At 46.3% G+C, this 24,076-nt stretch overlaps 1 protein-coding gene across 1 annotated transcript in view; it reads left to right on the top strand.

The window, feature by feature from the left end:
* The window catches only part of dner (delta/notch-like EGF repeat containing), a 319,201-nt gene that overhangs the window by 179,404 nt on the left and 115,721 nt on the right, over window positions 1-24,076 (top strand). The window contains exon 5 of the mRNA XM_078201917.1: window positions 18,149-18,294. Coding sequence (XP_078058043.1) covers window positions 18,149-18,294 — 146 coding nt within the window. The remainder of the gene's footprint in view (window positions 1-18,148; window positions 18,295-24,076) is intronic.

The raw sequence follows: 24,076 nt of genomic DNA, 5'->3' as shown, positions 1-24,076 counted from the left end.
TATGACAGCATCTGTGGAGAGAGAATCGAGCCAAAGTTTCGAGTCAGGATGACCCTGTTATTCTTTGCCTAATACTCTGCAGGGTTGTTTTTTTAAGAGGAATATTTCAAATGAAGAGTCAATATTCTGATTTCTTTCATATATTTTGTCATTGTTGACTTCAGAAATGAAATTGCTCGGAGAAAAGTTAATAATTGTTATAGAGAATTAAAAGTTAATGCCCTGTGATGGTTTATAATAAGAGAGCAAGCACATTCTGTTCATCTGCAACAGGGTAATTAATTCACAGCAAGAATGCTCAGCGAAAGGTCCTGCTGTGGCAAACTGCCATCATCTTGTGACAGATAATTGGTTTAAAATAATCTCAAAAGCGCTCTTCCTGAAGCTTTTTTTAAAGTAAATTTTGAAGTGCGTAACATTTTCAGGCTATAATTAGGAATGCAACAGACACATTCCTGACTGGGTAACTAGGGTGAACAAAGAAAATTACAGCACAGGAACAGGCCCTTCGGCCCTCCAAGCCTGCACTGACCATGCTGCCCGACTGAACTAAAGCCCCCTACCCTTCCGGGGACCGTATCCCTCTATTCGCATCCTATTCATGTATTTGTCAAGATGCCCCTTAAAAGTCACTATCGTATCTGCTTCCACTACCTCCCCCGGCAGCGAGTTCCAGGCACCCACCACCCTCTGTGTAAAACACTTGCCTCGTACATCTCCTTTAAACCTTGCTCCTCGCACCTTAAACCTATGCCCCCTAGTAATTGACTCTTCCACCCAGGGAAAAAGCCTTTGACTATCCACTCTGTCCATGCCCCTCATAATCTTGTAGACTTCTATCAGGTCATTCTGATATCAAACTCCATCGTTCCTCTGAGAACAAACCAAGTTTCTCTAATCTTTCCTCATAGCTAATGTCCTCCATACCAGGCAACATGCTGGTAAATCTTGTCTGTACCCTCTTCAAAGCCTCCACATCCTTCTGGTAGTGTGGCACCCAGAATTGAACATTGTATTCCAAGTGCGGCCTAACTAAGGTTCTATAAAGCTGAAACATGCCTTGCAAATTTTCAAACTCAATGCCCCTACCAATGAAGGCAAGCATGCCGTATGCCTTCTTGACTACCTTCTCCACCTGCGTTGCCACTTTCAGTGACCTGTGTACCTGTACACCCAAATCCCTCTGCCTATCAATACTCTTAAGGATTCTGCCATTTACTGTATATTTCCCATCTGTATTAGACCTTCCAAAATCCATTACCTCACATTTGTCCAGATTAAACTCCATCTGCCGTCTCTCCGCCCAAGTCTCCAACTGATTTATATCCTGCTGTATCCTCTGACAGTCCTCATCACTGTCTGCAATTCCACCAACCTTTGTGTCGTCCGCAAACTGGCTAATCAAATCAGTTACATTTTCCTCCAAATCATTTATATGTGCAAATAACCATACTGGGAAAATTCACAATTTTGCAGCATCATAATGTTGGCATCAGTTTGTGACTTTTGACTTCTTTGCCACCCCATCTCCCTGGGTGGGACTGATGCCCAACATGCAGCTAAAGAAAAATAATGTGCTAAAATGGTGGGATGGGGATGGCAGCTATGAACGCCATTTTAGCAAAGCTCACCCATTGGGTAGGCAGGGTTAAAATCAAGTCTTAAATCTGGGGTATAAAGAAGAGGTTTTGAGATAGCACATTATTAGTGAAAGCCTAAAGCTTGGCCAGGTCGCATGGATTTGACGAGGAAGATGACTAAGTCAATAACTGCTGCTTTATTCGTGGATTTTATTGCTGCTTCTTCCCAGCAAATAAACTCAGCAAATTTGGCAAATATACTTTGTGGTTATTTTTTTGGCTGCCTGAGAGCCCATTGACAAGCGACACAGATCTCACACTCTCTGAACACTGGAAAGCTCACATCTGTTTTTGAGCGCCAAGTGGTCTTAACGCCAATAACTCATATCAATGTATGAACCTATGAATTAGGAGCAGGAGTTGCCGACTCGATCCCTTGAGCCGCCATTCAATAAGATCATGGCTGATCTGATTGTAACTTAACCCTACATTTCCGCCCGCCCGCCCCCGATAATCTTTCACCCCGTTGTTAATCAGGAATGTATCCAGCTCTGCCTTAAAAATATTCAAAGATTCTGCTTCCACCGCCTTTTGATGAAGAGAATTCCAGAGACTCATGACCCTCTGAGAGAAAAAGATTTTCCTCATCTCTGTCTTAAATGAGTGACCCCATATTTTTCTGACAATATTCAGGTCCAAATCTATGTCATCCTGTGGCCATGTCGCTGTAATTGCTAACAGATCATACTTATTCATTTCTATTTGAGCTTTGTACTAGCTGAGGTTACTCATGAAGGCCCTGCCTTCTCAACCTTGCCCCTCGCCCGAGGTGTGGTGTTTTTCAGGTTAAATCGCCATCAGTCAGCTCTCCCCCTCAGAGGGGAGGAGCCTATGATCAACTGGGACTGTGGTAATTTTACCTTTCATCTGTTTTCTTTCAAATGTTATGTGCATTCAGATACAGAGCCTTAAGTTTTGTCCTTTTATTATTTTTGTAGCATCTAACCTTTTCTGCGATTCACTCTTAAAGTGATACTCTATCCTTTCCTGTCACAGTCTGTTTATCATTTCCCTACTAGTGTCGATCTCTCTGGTTATCTCTACTCTTCAGTGTACCACATCTTCCCAAATTTGTTTCCTTGCCACGACTATTCAGTTTAAAACTCTCTCTACTTCCCAAGTTATGCAGCTCACCAGAACATCAGCCTTAGCATGGTTTAGGTATAGACTGTCCCAATGGTACAGATCCCACTTTCCCAGTACCGGTGCCAGTGTCCCACGAACCGGAACCCACTTCCCCCACACCAGTCTTTGAGCCTTGCTTTCATTTCTCTGATCGGATTTGTCCTGTGCTAATAAGCATGTGGCTCAGGTAATAATCCAGAAATTATTACCTTGGAGGTTCTGCTTCTTAACTTGGTGCCTAGCTCCTCATACTGACTATGCAGAACCTCCTTTTCCTGCCTATGTCATTGGTACCTACATGGACCATGACCACTGGAGCCTGCCTCTTCCACTGCAAGATCCTCTCCAGTACTAAGCAGATGTCCTGAATCCTGGCACTGGGCAGGCATCACAGATCTTTGGACTCTCGCTCTTTGCTCCAGACAAGAGTGTCAATCCCCCTCATTCTTTTGGCCCGATTACCATTATATTCTTATACACTGCCCCATTTGAAGAACATCCTTTACCACAGTCCCATGGTCAGTCAGCGCATCCACCCTGCAGCCCTAAACAAGCTGAAGGAACCTCAAAACCTGTTGGACAATCGCAGAGCATGACACACCTGCATTCCTATCTGCTAACCAGCTGCAGTCCCACCTTCCTGTCCCTGACCACTTTCCAAACCAGAAGATCCTACTCTAAGTGGCGTGACCGTCCCCTGAAGCAAAGTGTTCAAAGCACTCCCTCCCTCGCTCCCTCCCTGCCTTTTGTGTCGCAGTGTCTGCAGCTCAGCCTCCCGCTCAATGACTCTGAGCCGAAGTTCCTCAAGCCATACCCACTTACTGCAGACGTGCTTACCCTGGATAACACCCGTATCCATGGGTTCCCACGTGCTGCAGACTTGACAGATCATCTGACCTGTCATACTAATGAGCTTTAATTAATTACTCAATTATTTTGTTCAATTATTTATTTTCTTTTAGATACCCGATGTGGCACAGTGGTCAGCACTGCTGCATCACAGCGCCAGGGACCAGGGCTCGATTCCCAGCTTGGGTCACTGTCCGTGCAGAGTCTGCACGTTCTCCCCGTGTCTGCATGAGTTTCCTCCGGGTGCTCCAGTTTCCTTCCACAGTCTGAAAGATGTGCTGGTTAGGTGCATTGGCCATGCTAAATTCTCCCTCAGTCTATCGGAACAGGCACCAGAGTGTGGCGACTAGGGGATTTTCAGATGAACTTAATTGCAGTATTAATGTAAGCCTACTTGTGACACTAATAAACTTAAACTTAAAAGATATTTGTTAATCTTATCACAAACTCCAGTACTATTTTATGCCTTCGGAAAATAAACCTTGACCACTAATCGGATATTCACCAGATATTCACCAATAGCTCACCTCCTTGCCCTATAGGAGAGCAGAAACCAATTCCTACAGGGTGAAATCGTTAGAAAAAGCATAGGAGTACCAGCCTCTCCTTCACACCAAACTCCCTTTTCCCAACAAACCTTCACACAGCATTTGAAGTTGCACTCAGAACAATCCTGCAACATCCCGAAGGATCAGATGAAAAAGACTGCATAAACTTCAAAGATATTGTTAAAGAAACACGATTGGAAAGGAATGGGAACACAGCAGGAAGAGCAGACAGAATATTGAACAGATCAACGCCGAGAGCTGTTCATAGAATCCTACAGTGCAGAAGGAGGCTATTTGGCCCATCAAGTCTGCACTGACAACAATCCCACCCAGGCCCTATCCCCATAACCCCATGTATTTACCCTACTAATCCCCCTGACACTAAGGGTCAATTTGCATGGCCAATCCACCTATCCCGCACATCTTTGGAGTGTGGGAGGAAACCGGAGTACCTGGAGGAAACCCACGCAGACACGGGGAGAATGTGCAAACATCACACAGACAGTGACCCGAGGCCGGAATTGAACCTGGGTCCCTGGCGCTGTGAGGCAGCAGTGCCAACCACTGTGCCACTGTGCCGCCCAAAACACTGGGAACTTTCTTAATGTACATCATTGGATCAATATCATACCAGCTTTCTTGAGGAATCTGGGTTTGTAACGCACAGATTAAATCCCCCTGAAAAATGGGCATTTCTGGTGCTTTATCAAAGTTTAAGTTTAAGTTAATTTGTTGGTGTCACAAGTAGGCTTACATTAACACTGCAATGAAGTTACTGTGAAAATCCCCGAGTCGCCACACTCCAGTGCCTGTTCAGGTACACTGAGGGAAAATTTAGCACGGCCAATGCACCTAACCAGGATGTGGAGGCTTTGGAGAGGGTACAGAAAAGATTTACCAGGATGTTGCCTGGTATGGAGGGCATTAGCTATGAGGGGAGGTTGGAGAAACTTAGTTCATAGTTCATAGAATCATACAGTACAGAAAGAGGCCATTCGGCCCATCGAGCCTGCACCGACCACAATCCCACCCAGGCCCTATCCCCATATCCCTACATATTTTACCCATTAATCCCTCTAACCTACTCATCTCAGGACACTTAGGGGCAATTTTTTAGCATCGCCAATCAACCTAACCCGCACATCTTTGGACTGTGGGAGGAAACCGGAGCACCCGGAGGAAACGCACGCAGACACGAGGAGAATGTGCAAACTCCACACAGACAGTGACCCAAGCCGGGAATCGAACCCAGGTCCCTGGAGCTGTGAAGCAGCAGTGCTAACCACTGTGCTACCGTGCCGCCCTAACCACTGTGCTACCGTGCCGCCCTACTTAGTTTGTTCTCACTGGAGCGACGGAGATTGAGGGGAGACCTGATAGAAGTCTACAAGAATATGAAAGGCATGGACAGAGTGGATAGTCAGAAGCTTTTTCCCAGGGTGGAAGAGTCAATTACTAGGGGGCATAGGGTTAAGGTGTGAGGGGCAAGGTTTAAAAGAGATGTACGAGGCAGATTTTTTACACAGAGAGTGGTGGGTGCCTGGAACAAAGAACAAAGAACAATACAGCACAGGAACAGGCCCTTCGGCCCTCCAAGCCCGCGCCGCTCCCCGGTCCAGGATTGAATCCTGAATCCATGATCCCCGCCCAATTTTCCAGCCTATCTACATACCAATATCCTATCCACCGAGCTGTCCCTCACAGCTACGATGCTTTGTTCATCACAACCTATTAACTCACCCCCACCCCCCCCATTCCAGACCATGTGATCTCCAGGGAGAGGCGAAAACCCAGAGTGAAAACCCCAGGGCCAATATGGGGAGAAAAAAAAAATCTGGGAAATTCCTCTCCGACCCCCTGAGGCGATCAAAACGAGTCCAGGAGATCACAATGGCCCTGATCGGAAAATGCTTCCCAACCCTAGTCATTTCCACTTCCACGAACACCATATGAATTCCCTGCCCTCGAGACAGGTTCCCAACTATCCGCAGTCTCGCTCTGTATTGGCACCAGCAAGATGATCATAGAATGAAGCCTTGAAACGAGAAACAAGGAACAATTAGCCCGCGCCGCTCCCTGGTCCAAACTAAACCACTCTTTTGTATCCCTCCATTCCCACTCCGTTCATATAGCTGTCTAGAACTCGTTGCCTGGGGAGGTAGTGGAAGCAGATACGGTAGTGACTTTTAAGGGGCGTCTTGACAAGTACATGAATGAGATGGGAATAGAGGGATATGGTCCCCAGAAGCATGGGCAGCATGGTCAGTGCAGGCTTGGAGGGCCGAAGGGCCTGTTCCTGTGCTGTAATTTTCTTTGTTCTTTGTTCTTTGTCTTTCGGACTGTGGGAGGAAACCTGAGCACCCGGAGGAAACCCATGCAGACACGGAGGGAGCATACAGACTCCGCACAGACAGTGACCCAAGCCGGGAATTGAACCCGGGTCCCTGGCGCTGTGTGGCAACAGTGCTAACCACTGTTATCATTACCTAGCTTAGGGTTAACTAAGAGACCTATATAATTTAGCACCTGTCTGAAAATGTTCAAGGTTCCAACTGGTCATGAGTTGTTTCCCATGTGAAAGCCTGCAGGGTGTCTAATATATATGTTAACTACATATGAGAAGTATCTGCTCAGGGATATGTTTGCTTGAACAGAACCAAAGCTCCAACTAACTGCTTGGTAATATCTTCATCAGTTGCCACTGATTAAATCAGGAGGTCATTACTTCCTCATCTAATCCAATAAAACAATGTACTAAAGAACTTACATTTCTACCCTCGGGACATCCAAAGTGCTTTACAACCAATGAAGTACTTATTGAAGTGTGGTCACTGTTGTAATACGGTGAAAGCAGCAGCCTGTTTGCTTGCGTATGCAAGCGGCCAATGAGCAGATAAGCTGTGTTAGTTGGAACAATAACGGAAAATGCTGGAAAATCTCAGCAGGTCCGACAGCATCGATGGGGAGAGAATGGAGCCAGGGTTTCGAGTCAGGGTGACCCTTCCTCAGAGCTCCTCAGAGTTTTAGATGGATGTGGATTGACGGATAAATATTGACCAGAACGTCAGGCCAAATGCTCCTGTTCACTTTATACTCGTCTTTTATGTCCAACTGAGAGGGCTGAAGAGGCCTCAGTTTAGCATCTTATCTGAAGGCCGGAACCTCTGACAGTACCGCACTCCCACAGTACTGCATTGGAGTGCCAGCCAAGGTTATGTGTGTTAGTCTCTGCAATGGGACTTGAACCCACAACCTTTTGATTCTGGTGGGAGAGTGTTAACATTCAACCGTAGTTGAGCTTGTAATCTGATCCAGCAAAATTTGTCATTCAGCTATCTTCAAGATCTGTGTCATTGAGTAAGATGTCCATTGTATCCCTCACTGGATAAGACAAAAGAACCTGCTAACCTCCAGATCAGTCTCCTTGATGACATGTACGAGGTTCCAATGACCACTAGAATATTCAGCTCATTCCTGCCACTAGTGAGAAACAATTGTGTTCCCTGGGACCAATGAAATCACCTCAAGATCTTTAACACCAATCCCAATGTTAAAAATGAAGATGGAAATTAACCTGCTGAAGTAGTGCTCATCAAGGGATAAGCCAACCTTGTGAATTTTCATGCAGTTCCTGGCAGCCAATCAGAAAATACCATTGTTGGAAATCTTATGCAGATAACCTTCTTCACCTTGAGCATTGTTCGAGCTGCCGTCACCCAGGCAAATGGACAGTATTCCATCACACTCCTGACTTGTGCCTCGTCGGTGGTGGACAGGTATTGGGGAGTCAGCAGATGAGTTACTCACTGTAGGATTCCTAGCCTCTGACCTGCTCTTCCAGTAGCCACAGAACTTATATGGCCAGTCCAGTTCTGTCAATGGTAACTCCCAGGATGTTGATAGTGGAGGATTCAGTGGTGGTAATACCAATGAATGTCGAGGGGTGATGGTTAGATCCTCTCTTGTTGGAGGTGGTCATTGCCTCACACTTTTGTGGCAGGAACTTTATTTGCCACTTGTCAGCCCAAGTCTGGATATTGTCCAGATCTTGGTGCATTTGGACACAAACTGCTTCAGTATCTGAGGAGTCACGAATGGTACTGGATATTATGCAATCATCAGTGAACATTCCCACATCTGACCTTATGATGGAAGGAAGGTGATTGATGAAGCAGCTGAAGATGGTTCAGCCGAGGACACTATCCTGAGGAACTCCTGTAGTAATGTCCTGGGTTGGTGATGATTAACCTCCAAAAACAACAACCATCTTCCTTTGTGCGAGCGATGACTGCAACCAGTGGAGATTTGAACCATTGCAGCATTTACAACAAAATATTTAACATAAACCCAGCACAATTTAATCTTTGCCAGGATCCCCCTTGACTTTAAGTTTGTAGGAATCTTAAACTGGCCCCAACCTCAGGGAGCATTGCTGTATTGAAAAGTTAAAACAGTAAAAAGGACTCATGTTTAAAAAAGAAAACCTTTAGCCCCGCAACCTTCAATGTCATTCATCATGAATATAATGAACTGGTGTGAAAATACAAGTATTCCCAATGCTGCCTGACCCTGTCTCCTTAGTAATGAACTGCAGTGGGTTAAAGTTTATTTTTTATTGTCACAAGTAGGCTTACATTAACACTTCAATGAAGTTACTGTGAAAATCCTCTTGTATGAACATAATGAACTTAATGTGACCCTGGGCACAATTTTATGCCTCCCCTCCCATGTTGTGTTTGGTGATGGGGGGCATTGAATTGTGAGGAATGGTGGCGGTTGGGAATCTCACCACTGTCCTGTCTCCACCCCGATTCAGCTCAGGAAAGGCACATGGAAAATGTTCCTGTCTGGCTGCCGAGTGAGGCCCTTACATTTGTAATTAATGTAGGGCCTCATCCTGCTGCCCTGGTATCTATCCAGACGTGGGCAAAGGACTCTTTGTGTGGGGTTGCTTATGAGCTCCCAGAGACTGGCGGGGTGAGATGGGTGGGAGGGGGGTGCAGAGGGGGGGGGTCCCTCATTGAAAGGCATTGAGGAAGGGTGTTGGGGAGCCACCCCCTCTCCTTCCTGTGGCATCCACTCTCCCTAGTGCCCACCCCCTCCTCTCACCTATTGGCCCCCTGATTGGCCGAACAGCTCTTGGTGGGAAGGACATCAGCCTCAAGGGTCCTTAATGACAATTCATGCCTGGGCTAAATGCGGTGACGCGGGGCTCCCACTGGCTCACCAGCTCGCAGGCAAGAGCCTATCGCCGCGATTAAACATTGCCCCAGTGCCTGAACCTGAACAGGAGATGATTTTAAAGACAATAATAAGAACACCTTCATCCTATTTCCATTTGTTTTATTTCATTTCTTCTTCACATCTCATTCATCCATTTTATCACTTTTTATTCTTACTTGTATTTTTCCACATCTGAAATCTCGCCCTCCATCTCATCTTCAAACACCCCCTCAGTGCATACACCCTCCCCCCACCCTCCCCAGGGCCAACTGCCACATTCCTCAGGTAGTCCCCTCACAATCTGTGCCTCTGCTCTGCCATTCACACATTCCAATCACTTAATGGATGCTTTTAGCACCTTTCTCAGCCTTTATCATCACTGTTTACATTCCCTTTGTCCAATTACAGTCCCCAAACACCCTCAGAGTACAAATCTTGTCTGATTTTCTTTGCCTTCAGCTCTGGCAAAGGGTCATTCCAACTCAAAATGTTGGGCGGGTTTTCCAGTAGCGCTTGTCCCAGAACTGGAAAATTGGACCTTTGCATGGTCTTCCCCACCCCCATCCACTACAATTCCCGTGGTAGGCAGGACAAGTGAACTCGCCCTGTTCGCTGTTCTCCACAGATGCTGTCAGACCTGCTGAATTTCTCCAGCATTTTCTGTTTTTGATCAAGACCAGTAACTTCATTGTAGGTACATCGAAGACCATCATAGAATCCCTACAGTGCAGAAGCAGGCCATTTAGCCCATCGAGTCTGCACCGACCACAATCCCACCTAGGCCCTATCCCCGTAACCCCCATATTTACCCCGCTAATCCCCCTGACACTAGGGTCAATTTAGCATGGCCAATCAACCTAACCCGCACATCTTTGGGCTGTGGGAGGAAACCGGAGCACCCGAAGGAAACCCACGCAGACACGGGGAGAACGTGCAAATTCCACACAGACAGTGGTCCAAGGCCGGAATTGAACCCAGGTCCCTGGCGCTGTGAGGCAGCAGTGCTAATCACTGTGCCACCATGCCCCCCAAGTAGTTGTCCAGATGAAGCCAGCCCATGTTACTCGTTTGACTGTTCCTGAGAGTTTGTATCGATGAAGTCCAGAAGACTATCTATACCAGGCAATGAGCCCAAATATCCATTTCACTCTTGATTTGATTTCAGGTATCTACAGCACTTCTCTTGATTTAAGTCAATATTCACTGCTGGAATTATAGGTCCACCACTGACAATAACACTTAAATTGGTATGATAAACTCACTGGTGAATACAAAGTAGCAGACAGAGATAATGAAACAGTTGGCAATGGAGCAATTGATCTGTTTATAATTCTATTGTAATAATCAACAGCCCCTATAAATGTCAATTTGACTTTTCAGTACAATGAGGTAATTTAAGAATTACTGGAAGAAAACCCAGTTATAACAGAAACTATCCCACAAGACCTGGGTCATTATTCACATATAGGCTGGTACCCTTTATTCAAAACCATGGGTGGCATGGTGGCACAGTGGTTAGCATTGTTGCCTCACAGTGTCAGAGACCCAAGTTCGATTTCTGGTTTGAGTCACTGTCTGTGTGGAGTTTGCACGTTCTCCCCGTGTCTGTGTGGGTTTCCTCCGGGGGCTCCGGTTTCCTCCCAGACTGAAAGAGGCTGGTTAGGTGCATTGGCCATGCTAAATTCTCCCTCAGTGTACCCGAACAGGCGCCAGAGTGTGGCGACTCGGGGATTTTCACAGTAACTTCATTGCAGTGTTAATGTAAGCCTACTTGTGACAATAATAAATAAAATCCCTAAGGGCCGATTGCATTTCTCTATTCAGGTATTCTGGGTTTTCTCATCTACCACATATGATAGGCCTAGGCCTACTCATTGTGCAATAGCCTATCTCTAAGTTAGCTGTAGTCTACAAATACTAAGTTGTTTCTCTATTTGCCAACCCTCAGCACCCTAATTCTTACCTGATAACACTAATGACACCTGTAATATAATATCACATTGCTTTATTAACATAACAAATTAACTGCGTAGCCATTCAAAACAAAATCCGGTTTCTGGACGTTTCGTTTTTCCAATCTATGGCTGAAGGATATTTGATCTGAATTCAGAATTGCCATGACAACCTCATTGTAGGAAAGGCTCAGGTCTGTGGTCACTTCCATATAATCGTGTTAATGGCATTAAAATATTGTGAATTCAACACTTTTGCCATGAATCAATATAGCTTTAATCACTATTATCTGATAGTCTGCTGACAGAGGCATATGCAGTACTGTGATTCCAGTCACTGCGTGCACAGTAGTGCACAGTAGCTATCTATGGTGTGCTGCTAAGCCTTGTGTGCTATCATACTTCATGAAATTTTTAGGGCATAAGTAGGAACGTGGGAACAAGAGGAGGCCATTTAGTAACCTATCCCCCACACCAGGTCGGATTTGGCACAGCGGCACAGTGGCGCAGTGGTTAGCACTGCTGCCTGACCGCGCCAGGGACCAATTCCAGCCTTGAGTGACTGCCTGTGTGGAGTTTGCATTTTCTCCCCGTGTCTGCATGGGTTAGGTCAATTGGCCATGCTAAACTGCCCCTTAGTTTCAGGAGGGTTAGTAGGTAAATATGTGGGATTACGCGGGTAGGGTCTTGATGGGACTGTTGTCGGTGCAGACTCGATGGACCGAATTACCTTCTTCTGCACTGTAGGGCTTCTATGATACATTAAGATCAATGGTGATCTGCAATTTATCTCCATATACCTTGTGGTGAACCATCGTTGGTTCCCACTGGATAGTACTGAGCCAGGGTCTGGCCAGTACTACAAGTATGTACATATGTTGCTGTTGGGTTAGGGATGGGTTGTGCTACTTGTTGCTGTTGGGGTTAGGGTGGGGTTGTTACACCTTTGTATTGTAGTGTTGTGGTACATCCCAGTCGGGCTCCGCCTCCTGGGAGAGGTATAAAGGTCCCTGCTCTGGCTGGGACCCCTCAGTCTGGGATCGTGTATATAATTGTTAGCTGCTTTGTTACAGCAAATAAAAGCCTTTATTTCCTGAGCATCAAGCCTCGTGTATGATAACGCGCATCATACCTACATTTGCCCCATATAATATGGTTAACAATTATCTCGCCATCTTAAATTTAACATTACAATTCATAGAAAGAAATCATAGAAACCCCACAGCACAGAAAGAGGCCATTCGGCCCATCGAGTCTGCACCGACCACAATCCCACCCAGACCCTACTCCCATATCCCGACACATTTTACCCACTAATCCCTCTAACCTACGCATCTCAGGACACTAAGGGGCAATTTTAACATGGCCAATCAATCTAACCCGCACATCTTTGGACTGTGGGAGGAAACCGGAGCACCCGGAGGAAACCCACGCAGACACGAGGAGAATGTGCAAACTCCACACAGACAGTGACTCAAGCCGGGAATCGAACCCAGGTCCCTGGAGCTGTGAAGCAGCAGTGCTAACCACTGTGCTACCGTGCCGCCCAATTGATCTGACATCTATTGCCATTTGCAAATGAGAAAAGATAGAGGGCATTTTGGATCAAATTTAACTCATGATTGAGACCCTGGGGCACAATGTTTCCTTTTTAATTAAAAACAGGAAATTGCATATTTTTCTCCATAACAAATATCCTGCTAATGACGGTATCAGGAATACACAGTTTCGACACCCGAGGTTGCAATGTTAGGTACAATTTACTAAACACCCAACAACTCCTGAACATCACCGGCCTGAATAAATTGTGCTGGTTCTGCTCCCAATTCCATCAGCTCCATATTCAGAACCACCATTGCATTTACTGCATCCTTCAACACCAGTGCAGTTTGTTTTGGGGATGATGTAGTCTTGTGGCAAGGAGTGTTCCCTGCCACTGATGCCTGTTAGGAAATGGCATTATTTTACAACATGCCCTGGAGGGAGATAAGGTTCCTCACTGTCACCGTGTATGCAGATAATTAGTCAGCAGGATTCTTTTTATCTTATTTATTTTTAAAATTCATTCATGGGACATGGGCGTCTCTGCCTGGGCCAGCATTTATGCCCTAGTTGCCTGAGGGCAGTTGAGAGTCAACCACGTTGGTGTGGCTCTGGAGTCACATGTAGGTCAGACCAGGTAAGGATGGCAGATTTCCTTCCCTAAGGGACATTAGTGAACCAGGTGGGTTTTTCTGACAAGCGGCAATGGTTTCATGGTCATCAGTAGATTCTTAATTCCAGATATTTTTATTGAATTCAAATTCCACCATCTGCCGTGGCAAGATTCAAACCCAGGTCCCCAGAATATTAGCTGAGTTTCTGGATTAATGGTTGAGCGATAATACCACTAGGCCAACCCACCTAACCCGCACATCTTTGGAGTGTGGGAGGAAACTGGAACACTCAGAGGAAACCCACCCAGACATGGTGAGAATGTGCAAACTCCACACAGACGGTGACCAAAGCCGGGAATCAAACCCGTGTCCCTGGAGCCATGAGGCAGCCGAGCTAACCACCGTGCCACCCTATCCGTGCCCTTGCAGTTGTGCAAAATGAGTGATCATGAGTTAACCGACCAATTTAGATCTCGATCCATGCTTATTTTCATTGCTTTCAATCTTCCACTCTCCTGGCTCACAAGAAAGTGTTTTGTTATAAATTCAAAAGCTTACCTTTTGATTGGCTGCCATGCTATGTAAGTGGGGCAGGCCCAAGCTCTTGGGGTTAAAGGAATCAAGGGATATGGGAGGAAGGGGGGATCAGGATATTGAATTCGATGATCAGCGATGATCAAGATGAATGACGGAGCAGGCTTGAAGGGCTGAGTGGCCTACCGCTACTTCGAGTTTCTATGTAACTCTTGGGGGTGACACAATTTGTCAAACGGCTCCTTTAACAGGTGGTACACGTCCAATTTACATATTCAGGGGACCAAATTGTCTGTTCTAGGTATCTCCCTGGCATGCCAGAAGGACCTGGCAAATTTGGCGTTGGGATCAACACACGCACAGATTAAGCGCTTTGCAAATATGTTGTGCCCAATAATCTGCCCCAATATCAGTTCTGTCACAGCAATATTTGCAATGAATCGCAGTAAAGAATGTAATGTTAATGGAACGTTTGGCCTAGATAAATTTGCTTATATCTGCAGTTCCTATCTATATATTCTGAGCCAAGACAGATGCTGAGAACATAATGGATGAATGAATTCTAGAAACTAGGTCATGACTTACTTTTACCACGCATGGCGTAATAACTCCTTGATTGTTTTCCTTCTCTGTTGATGCCTCTTGTTCCACTCACACGCCCAAATGCTTTTTAGACAATGAGCTGGGAATTTAAATACATATCTGAGAGCTTTAATGTGTGGAACAAGTGACAAATGGACACTTGAATGGAAACTGCTGATGACTGAAATACATTTTAATGATTAGTGGAAAATAAACTGAACAGCTCAAGTTCCCCTTTCACATTTCTGAATCTTCTGGGAAAAAAAACTAATCATGAGTGTGGTTGAAAACATTTAGAATTCAATTGTTTTTTTATATCACAAAGAAAGTTATACTCCTCCAAGTCTTTCTTTCCTCCCCGCCTTATGGCAGGTATCTGTTGAAATTAAATAATGAATTGAGATTAGCTGAACCCTTGTGTTACCACAAGGGTGAGGATGGGGCGGCACGGTGCCATGGTGGTTAGCACTGCTGCCTCACAGCGCCAGGGACCTGGGTTCAATTCCAGCCTCGGGTGACTGTCTGGGTGGGATTTTCCGGCCGCGCTCGCCCCAAGACCGGAAAACTCGCCCAAGGTCAACGGACCTTTGCATGGTCCTGTCCCGCCTGCCACGATTCCCCTGGCGGACGGGATGGGAAAATTCCACCCTCTGTGTGGAGTTTGTAAGTTCTCTCCATGTCTGCGTGGGTTTCCTCCGGGTGCTCCAGTTTCCTACCACACTCCAAGGATGTACAGGTTAGGTGGATTGGCCATGCTAAATTGCAACTTAGTGTCCCAAAAATGTGTAGGTTAGACGGATTAGCCATGGGAAATGTGAGGGGTTACAGAGATAGGGTGGGAGAGAGGGCTTGGGTAAGTTACCCTGTCAGAGAATCGGTGCAGACTTGATGGGCCGAATGGCCTCTTCTGCACTGTAGGGATACAATGATTACCACCTTGGAAGTTTTTGCTCATCTTGGACCAGGTGATGGGAATTTTCCCCACTTTCCCAGGGAAAGTTGCTGAGACAGAATCGGGGAGAGGGGAAGAGACTATCTCCAATAATATTATTTTCTCTGTCTTTTGGGCCCCATCTCCATCCCAGCTGTTTCCAATCCTCGCACGTAATAAATATATTAGCAACCAGAGAAAAGTGAGATGTGTAAGTGGGTCAGGTGAGAGAGTGTGGATGGTCTGTGAATTTGATCGCCTATCCTGTGCCTATCCTCTGCCTATCCTCCTGTTATTGAGCCAGTCATGACCAGGAATCATAAAGCAACATTCCAGAAGTGAAAGAATTTTTTAAAGTGAATTCAGGGAAGGGCCAGATATATTCGAATTTGGTGTACGATATGTTGCTAGCTGTACGTAACGTAACTATAGAGTTGTATTATAAAACCGTTTCTGAGAGATTTGTGAGTGGGGGAAAGAGATTGTGTGCGGGGGAGGGGGGGTGGGGGTGGGGGGTGGTGGGGGGGGGTGGTGGGGGGGGGGGTGGTGGGGGGGCAGCTGTTGACAGGTGTTTTTTTCAGTAAAATCGCAAGAGCCGAGAAATCAGATCGGGCCTGATTTCTCAGCTCCCATGATCTTACCGGCACCGGATTTCCGGTGCGGTCAGCCTCTCGCCCATTTCCAGTGAGAGGTTGAATGAATTATTTAAATTTATTGAAATGTTTATTCAGATGTCTTTAGCGAGCCTGGAGCTCAATCGTCCGGGCTCGCTTGCCTTTGCGGCCCCACGGGGAGGGGCTCTCTCCGTCGAGGAAAGCACCTGCTCCCCATGATCGGGGAACCTTCGTGTTGCCCTCGCTGGTAGAGTCAGAGGCCATTGAGGCCCCCCCGGGGAGGTCAAGGGCAAGGTGGGTGCCCCTTGGGCAGTGCCAATGTGGTAGTGCCAACCTGGCACCTTGACACTGCCAGTTTGGCACTTTGGCAATGCCCACTGGACACCTTGGCATTGCCCACCGGGCAGTGCAAGGGGTGGAGGCCGAAGGGGCCGGACTTGTGGAGGGGCTTGAGTCAGGGCCTGGAGGGGCGGTGTCCATGGGAGGGCAAGGCCAGGCCAAGGTGGCCGGATCGGTGAGGGAGGGGGGGGGGGGCGCCCCACTGCGTACTCTGCAATGGCAATCATTGGGCAGGGGGACATGCTGCACACTGTGCCAGAGATTGGTGAGGAGGGAGAGGGGGTCCCGCTGCTACTCTGCATTAGATCAGTATGGGAAGGGATGGGGGCTCACTGCGTACTCTGCCGGAGATTGTGTGGGGGGGGAGCGGGGGGTGCGATCAGTCTGGATGATGGAGGGGTGGCGGGGGGGGGGCGGGTGTGGCGGGGGCTGTATTTTTGGGTGGCATGGGGATAGCGATCGACCATGGGCCCCCGCAATTGCTGGGGGGGTGCACTGAGTTGAAGCTGGCTGCAGCAGCAGAGGCCTGACAGTTCTCTCTCTGTCAGATCCCTGCCATTGGAATTGTGCATATGCAGACACAGAGGTCTACACAAGCACAATAGCTCTCTCTGCTGCCTGATCAGGCTGGCTGACAAATTAAGCCCCGCCCACTGCCTCTCATAGCTAGAAACAGTCTCGCCCGTTTTTCAAGCACTAAGTGCATAAGATTCAGAGTAAAAACTCACCCAAAAAACAGATCTGAAACTCTCCCATTCTCACGCTAGCTGGACAATTAGAATTTTTCTTGTAAAATTCCGCCAATAGGTCAGAGGTCGAGCAGGCCCAGGTGTTGGTGAGAATGGAGGGAGGGAGGGGGGGATGTTGCTATGGGCGCCACCTTTGTCAAGGGAGTGGGCCACTCCATGGGCCACAGAATGCCCAATCAGGCAGGCCGCCCCATCACCAGCCCACGGGGGTGCCGTAGGCTTTATTGGGTGGTCACCCACTTGGCAGAAGGGCTGAAGAGTCAGTGATAAAATGCCAACGGTGGAGGAAAGAACTCCTTCAGTGGCCCTCTGGATGGGAGGGCCATCATCTATCTTCCCTTGCACTAATAAAACTCATGGCACCAGGAAAGCAACAGGCACTCCATCCCTTCCCTCAGCACTTTACAGCCTCTGCCCTCTGTGTCCCAGCCTGTCCCTAAGCATCTGGTAACATTCAGCAGGTGGTTGTTGAAATCTCAAGAATCAATCAAGAGTCCTTCTGACTCCTACCAAGACCCCTTTACCTACACATTAAAGGAATCAACAGTGATACAGGAGGACACTAAATTGTGAGGAACAACATATTGGGAATTATTCCTTATTACAAGTTAATCATACCAGAATTGGCTTACTTGAGCCTTGCTGACTCGGATATTAGGGATCATTTTAGTTTCATAGAAATTCTGATTATATAATTTTGACTTCAATTATTTCTAAAGTGGTTAGTAATTATTCTGCTGATGATTAATTTGGATCTAAAATCCAGGATAAGCTGATGCTTCAAGACACAGATGGTCCAGTTGATTGCAATTCATTAATATTTAAATAAGATTTGTTAAAAACTGTTACCAGGGAAACCATTTTGTTTATAATGCTTTTTTTTTCTCCCTGAATTATTTCCTCAAGCCCTCGTGAATGATTCAGTCACTAAAGCAATGACAACTCTGAGGGTGAACGTGACGGTTAAAGCCAGCATCTGCCTGGAACAGAAGAATAATCCGGATGACCTCCCGTGTTCTGGAAGGGGCCAGTGCATTACCAAACCGTCAGAGGTGAGTTGAACTTGCTTGTGCCTGAGTGTCTACAATTAGAATGCTTCAGTACCTTCAGTATGGAGGCAAGTTAGATTGTGGCCAACTCATAATAGAGACTGGGAGGAGGCCGGGGGAGGGGGCAGATCTTACCAAAGAATTTCTAAGTGCCAAATGAGTGTGAAAACGGGAGAGAACCATGCCCATTTTTTTGAGCGAGCTCCCAGTCGCAATCGTATGGAACTTAGGAAAAAAAGAGCCCAAATGAGATTCTCGCCAGCAGGAGGAGGGGGCAGAGCCTATTCACACCGGGAAGCCGGCTGCTGAGATCTAGGGGTGCCTCAGACGTGAGGCTGATTTCGCCGGCAGAACATCACGAAAGGCGAGAAACCGGGCGCGAGCAAAGTTTTTCGCCACTCGCTCAATCTTACCGGATCTCCATGTCAATCAATCGACAAGTCGATAAGGTCGCCCCCTTGAGGTTTGTTCTGTTCTTGCACACTTTGGTTTAACTCCCTTTCTCTCTGTCCTAAATCTTTCTCTTTCATTTTTTTTTGAAATAATGTTTTTATTGTGAAATTTTCAACTTTATATTCAGCACGATACACGACAAATCCCCAGGATTCAGCAGAGTACAGAATGATCATCATTTCACATACATCCATGGAGAAGAACAGCAAAGCTCAATACAAATAATTGAAGGAATCAGACATCATAACCTCTGTCATTGCGGTCAGCGTCTCCTTTTGTAGGGATATTGAAAGGGTAGCAGGAAAACAGGAAAGGGTGTTGGGAATCAGGACAACAGGATAAGGACACTAAAACATGGCACCATGGTGCACCCCCTTGTTCGGAGCAACAAAATAGAAACTCCAAACTCAAAGACCCAATAACCACACTCACGCCCCCACACTCCCACCAACCAGAAGCACCAACGGCAAGGACAAGAAGTCCAATCCACTCCAGGATATTTAGTCTGTCTGCAGCACCACAGGATAAGCTCAGGATTTCTTAGACCCAGAATAATTAACAAAAAAACAAAGAAAAATATGGCACCGATAGTTCTAATGGGGGCGTTCCTCACCTAAAATGAGGACTTAGGACCACACCAACCACCTTGACATCTATCCATCCACCCATCACCCTGCTGTGGTGCTACTCATCCTTTCTATGAGTTAAGTGAAAGGTACTGCAAGAGAATGTACTCCTTCTGTGCAAATACAAGGTATATAGCACATAGAAAAACACAATTAAATATGTATCGCAAGACCTTTAAGACTCGGAGCGCTCCCCAACAAGAAAAAAGGAAGAAGAGGGTCACTGACCAGAGAACCAAGGCCCCTTCCCCTTCCCATTGCCGGAACTCAAGGTTATAAAAGATAGTAATCCCGAATTTATGGGATAACAGGCAAAGGACAACAAGCGCGGCATGGAGGCACAGTGGTTAGCACTACTGCCTCACAGCGCCAGAGACCCGGGTGCAATTCCCAGCTTGGGTCACCATTTGTGCGGAGTCTGCACATTCTCTCCATGTCTGCGTGGGTTTCCTTTGGTTGCTCTGGTTTCCTCCCACAGTCCGAAAGACATGCTGGTTAGGTGGATTAGCCATGCTAAATTCTCCCTCAGTGTACCCGAACAGGCATCAGAGTGTGGCGATCAGGGGATTTTCACAGTAACTTCATTGCAGTGTTAATGTACGCCTAATTGTGACACTCATAAATAAACTTTAAACTTTATAGATAAAGAAACGCCAAGGGTGGGATTTTACGGCCCTTCTCGAGCGAGACCGGAAATTCCCACCTGAGCTCAACGGACATTCCCGTTGTCTGCCCCTCGCCCGCTCGGATTCCGTGGCGGGCAGGGCGGTAGAATTCCAGCGCAAGCTTCTTATTCCCCGCTCTGTCCCAGTCTTATACTAATCAGGCTGATTCATTATTTTCTCTTTTTATTTGATTCTTTTGTTTTTCCACTGTCTTCCTCGCTGCTTCCCCCTCACACCTTCACATTCTCGCACTAATATATGATCTTACTTTTTTTCTCTACAATTCCGTGTCACTACAATACCATCTTATTTTTCCTCACAGTTAACCAGAATCACAGTTCTTTCCATTACCATATCAAGAATAATCACATCTATTTTGACAAGTATCAATGCACCAACAAAACTGCACTTAGATGAATTCAATCGCTGCTATTATATTGACATCACACCAGCACCAATCTCTACTCACAGTGCAACTAAATTCCAATTTTTCCAAGATTGCTTGAAATATACTTGAGAACCATTAAAATAAACATTGTATTTTTTTTAGATTGCAAATCTAAAATAATGCTTGTGTCATTCAACACAGTTATATAGGCACAGTAAAGCAAAACAAGTGAGTTTCCTTAGAATTCCTACGGTGCAAAAGGAGGCCATTCAGCCCACCGATGTCTGCATCATCTCTCCGAAAGAGCATCTTAGCCAGGCCCTCTGCTCTCCCTATCCCCATAACCCCACACATTTACTATGGCTAATCCCCCACCTAACCTAAACATCTTTGGACACTAAGGGGTAATCTAGCATGGCCAATCCACCTAACCGGCACATCTTTGGAGTGTGGGAGCAAGCCAGAGCACCCGGAGGAAACCCATGCAGACATGGGGAGAACGTGCAAACTCCACATAGACAGTGACCCGAGGCCGGAATTGAACCCGATGCCTGGCGCTGTGAGACAGCAGTGCTAACCACTGTGCCACCGTGCACTGTTCCTAAGGCCTTCTTGAGAAACTGGAGAAGTAGCACATTGAAAGAAACACACATTAAAAGAAGCTGTTCTATGGCTGCTTCTACCACCATCTTTGGCTGGTAGATTGGATCTAGAAGTGTCATTGGAACACACAGCCTTATAGAAGACCGAGTAGATATGATCTCTGCATGATGGCCCATTTTAAAGGTGATAAAAATGGTTGTTCACTTTCATCTCTATTTCATATCTGTGCTTCTGAGGGAAAATTATCACCATCATGTAGGACTTTTTTTTGTGAGGTTGTGTTCAAAAGTGTGCTACAACTCTATCAGATTAGCTATTTGGGAAAGCTCAGGGGAAGATGAGAGCCGTACTTACAAGTGGCGGCTGCTAACACTAATGTGGAATAGTTGAATACTGTAACATTCCACCACCCACCAACACTCTTCTTTCAATTCTCAGGACTGAAGATTACGCACCCAAAACAGTAGCCTGTCTTTACTCTTTTTTTTATTTATTTACGGGATGTGGGCGCCGCTGGCTGGGCCCAGCATTTATTGTCCATCCCTAACTACCCTCCATTTCAGACACCAGTTGAGAATCAACCACATCACTGTGGCTCTGGACTCACACGTAGGCCAGACCCAGTAAGGACGGCAGATTTCCTTCCCTATATACATTAGTGAACCAGATGGGTTTTTCCCGACAATCGACAATGTTTTCCTGGTCATCTTTAATTCTAGATTTTTATTGAATTCAAAATTCACCATCTGCCGTGGTGGGATTCGAACCCAAGTCAGCAGAGCACTATCCCAGGTCTCTGGATTACTAGTCCAGTAATAATTCTACTGCCTCCCCACTGAATGACATCCTGTGCATTCCCAGCATCGTTCTGTTTTGAATTCTGCCAGTAGACACAGTTGTTGACTGTGATTTCTCATGTCAATGTTAGTGTTCGTGTTAGGCCTGTAAGACCTAACCTAGCCACCCCCCCACCCATCCATTCCCCCCACCTTAATTGAACTAATCAAGCAGATGGAAATGAGAGTGCACTCTTCTTGTTCACGGTCCTTTTGACAGCGAAAGCTTATCGCAGTATCGATCTATGACCGAGGCAGCAGAACCAAGAAATTAAAACATTTCTGCCCGTTCTTCTTTTGAACGCTTGCACAAGAGAACTTTCCAGAAGCTAAGAGAAACAGGCTGCAATCAGTTTTGTTGTGTTGGTGCTGCTATTTATAACACATTGCTCGGAGAGCTGTGTAGCCAGTTTTGACAGTATATTGCTGAGACAAGCAGGACGCAGTTCAGAGAGAGAGAGCGAGTTATGGCCCAAAGCATTCGATCAGTGTTTTGCTCTCAGAGTTGGCGCAGAAAGTAGGGCAAGCGAAAGGAATACTTTTTTTTGTTAAGGTGGTGTGGTAGGCTCCTTGGGGAATTTTGAGGCTGGCTGGGGTAAAATCCCGCTGCCGCACCACATTGGTTACCACGGCAAGATAGTGCTGCAGCAGCCGATGTACTTTCCACAGCAAAGACTTTCACAATAAGATCTTGGGGAAGGAGACACAGTGGGAGATGCTGTGAGTGATGAAGTGGTGCCGTTATGATGATAATGCCTTGCATTCTCCTGTAAAAACAGCACAAGGCAACAACTGGGAGCAATCTGCTTGAGATTATTTTTGATGCCAAGTTACCACCATTCACTTAAAGGTTAAGATTGTGAGTTTCATGCAGTGTTTAGTAGATCTTTTCATTCTTTTTACAATAACATTTTTCAGAAAATATGTAGCAACAGTTCATTTGTACCTGGAGGTAATATTGATCACTGGCCCCTCACCTGGGGTCGAAAGGTCTGTTACCTTAGTAACGCTGCAACTTCAATGCTTCTCGAGGGGCAGTAAACTCTCCAGAAACTTATTGGGACCAATTTTAACCTAACCACACCCATCAGGATTGGATACAAAGTTGGCTTTCCATCCAAATTTCTTTCCATTGATGTCTCTTCCTGGCCATATTCCGTCTCTTGCACCACTGACTGTTTTGGGATGAGGGAAAGCTTCAAATGTATTCCATTGAAACTACTTAGAAAGGCCAGAACTTGTTTTTTTCTGGATCCCAGTCTAATTGATGGACCATTCTGCCACACTTGTGTCAAACGTACACTGAAGATATAGGACCAGAGACTACAGGCCCCATTAACTCTGCCATTTAAAAATTCCCCACAAGAAGATATTTTATCCTCATTTCTATGCACTCTTTAACCCGTCTCTAACTTCTGAGGCCTAGCATTTTAATGCAACACAACCTGTTCAGATTGCCATCCCCTCTCCCTCGAAAAGCGTCCTAACTGAAATGAATTTGCCAAACCGAATTGTTCAAGAATTCTCAGCACAAAAGATCCACAGTATCAACCTAAACTTCACCGAATCCCTACAGCGCAGAAGGAAGCCATTTGGCCCATTGAGTCTGCACCGACACACTGACAGAGCATTTTACCCAGGCCCTGGCCCCACAACCCCGTGTATTTACCCCACTCATCCCCCTAATATAAACACCCTGAAACACTACGATGCAACTTAGCATGGTCAATCGACCGAACCAGCACATCTTTCAGACTGTGTGAGGAAACCGGAGCACCCGCAGGAAACCCACACAGACAGGGGGAGAACGTGCAGACTCCGCACAGACAGTGACCCAAGCCGGGAATCGAACCCGGGTCCCTGGCGCTGTGAGGCTGCAGTGCTAACCAGTGTGCCACCCTGCCGCCCTACAATAAGCTATAATAAATTCCGTTTTAGTCAGAAAAGCCACTAGAGAGAGTGTTTAAAAGGCAAAGAAAATTGGTGCTTTGGGCTATTTTATTTCAGGCTACGTTTGATATTAAGCCTGTTGTGCCATTTCCTAACAGCGCCCCCCTGGAGCAATACAACGTCTGACCATGCCTGTGGCTGATTGATGTTAATTAGGTACAGGGTGTATGAAATACCATCTTCCCACTCCAGCTTATCTAATCGTGCAATGGAATACCATTAAGGGTCCCACCTAGCCAGCTCGTTTTAAGCTAAAATTCCCTC

This window comes from Mustelus asterias, chromosome 3 (assembly GCF_964213995.1).
Source record: "Mustelus asterias chromosome 3, sMusAst1.hap1.1, whole genome shotgun sequence".
NCBI lineage: Eukaryota > Metazoa > Chordata > Chondrichthyes > Carcharhiniformes > Triakidae > Mustelus > Mustelus asterias.
Note: the sequence above shows the minus strand (reverse complement) of the source record. Positions and strands in the feature narration are given on the sequence as shown.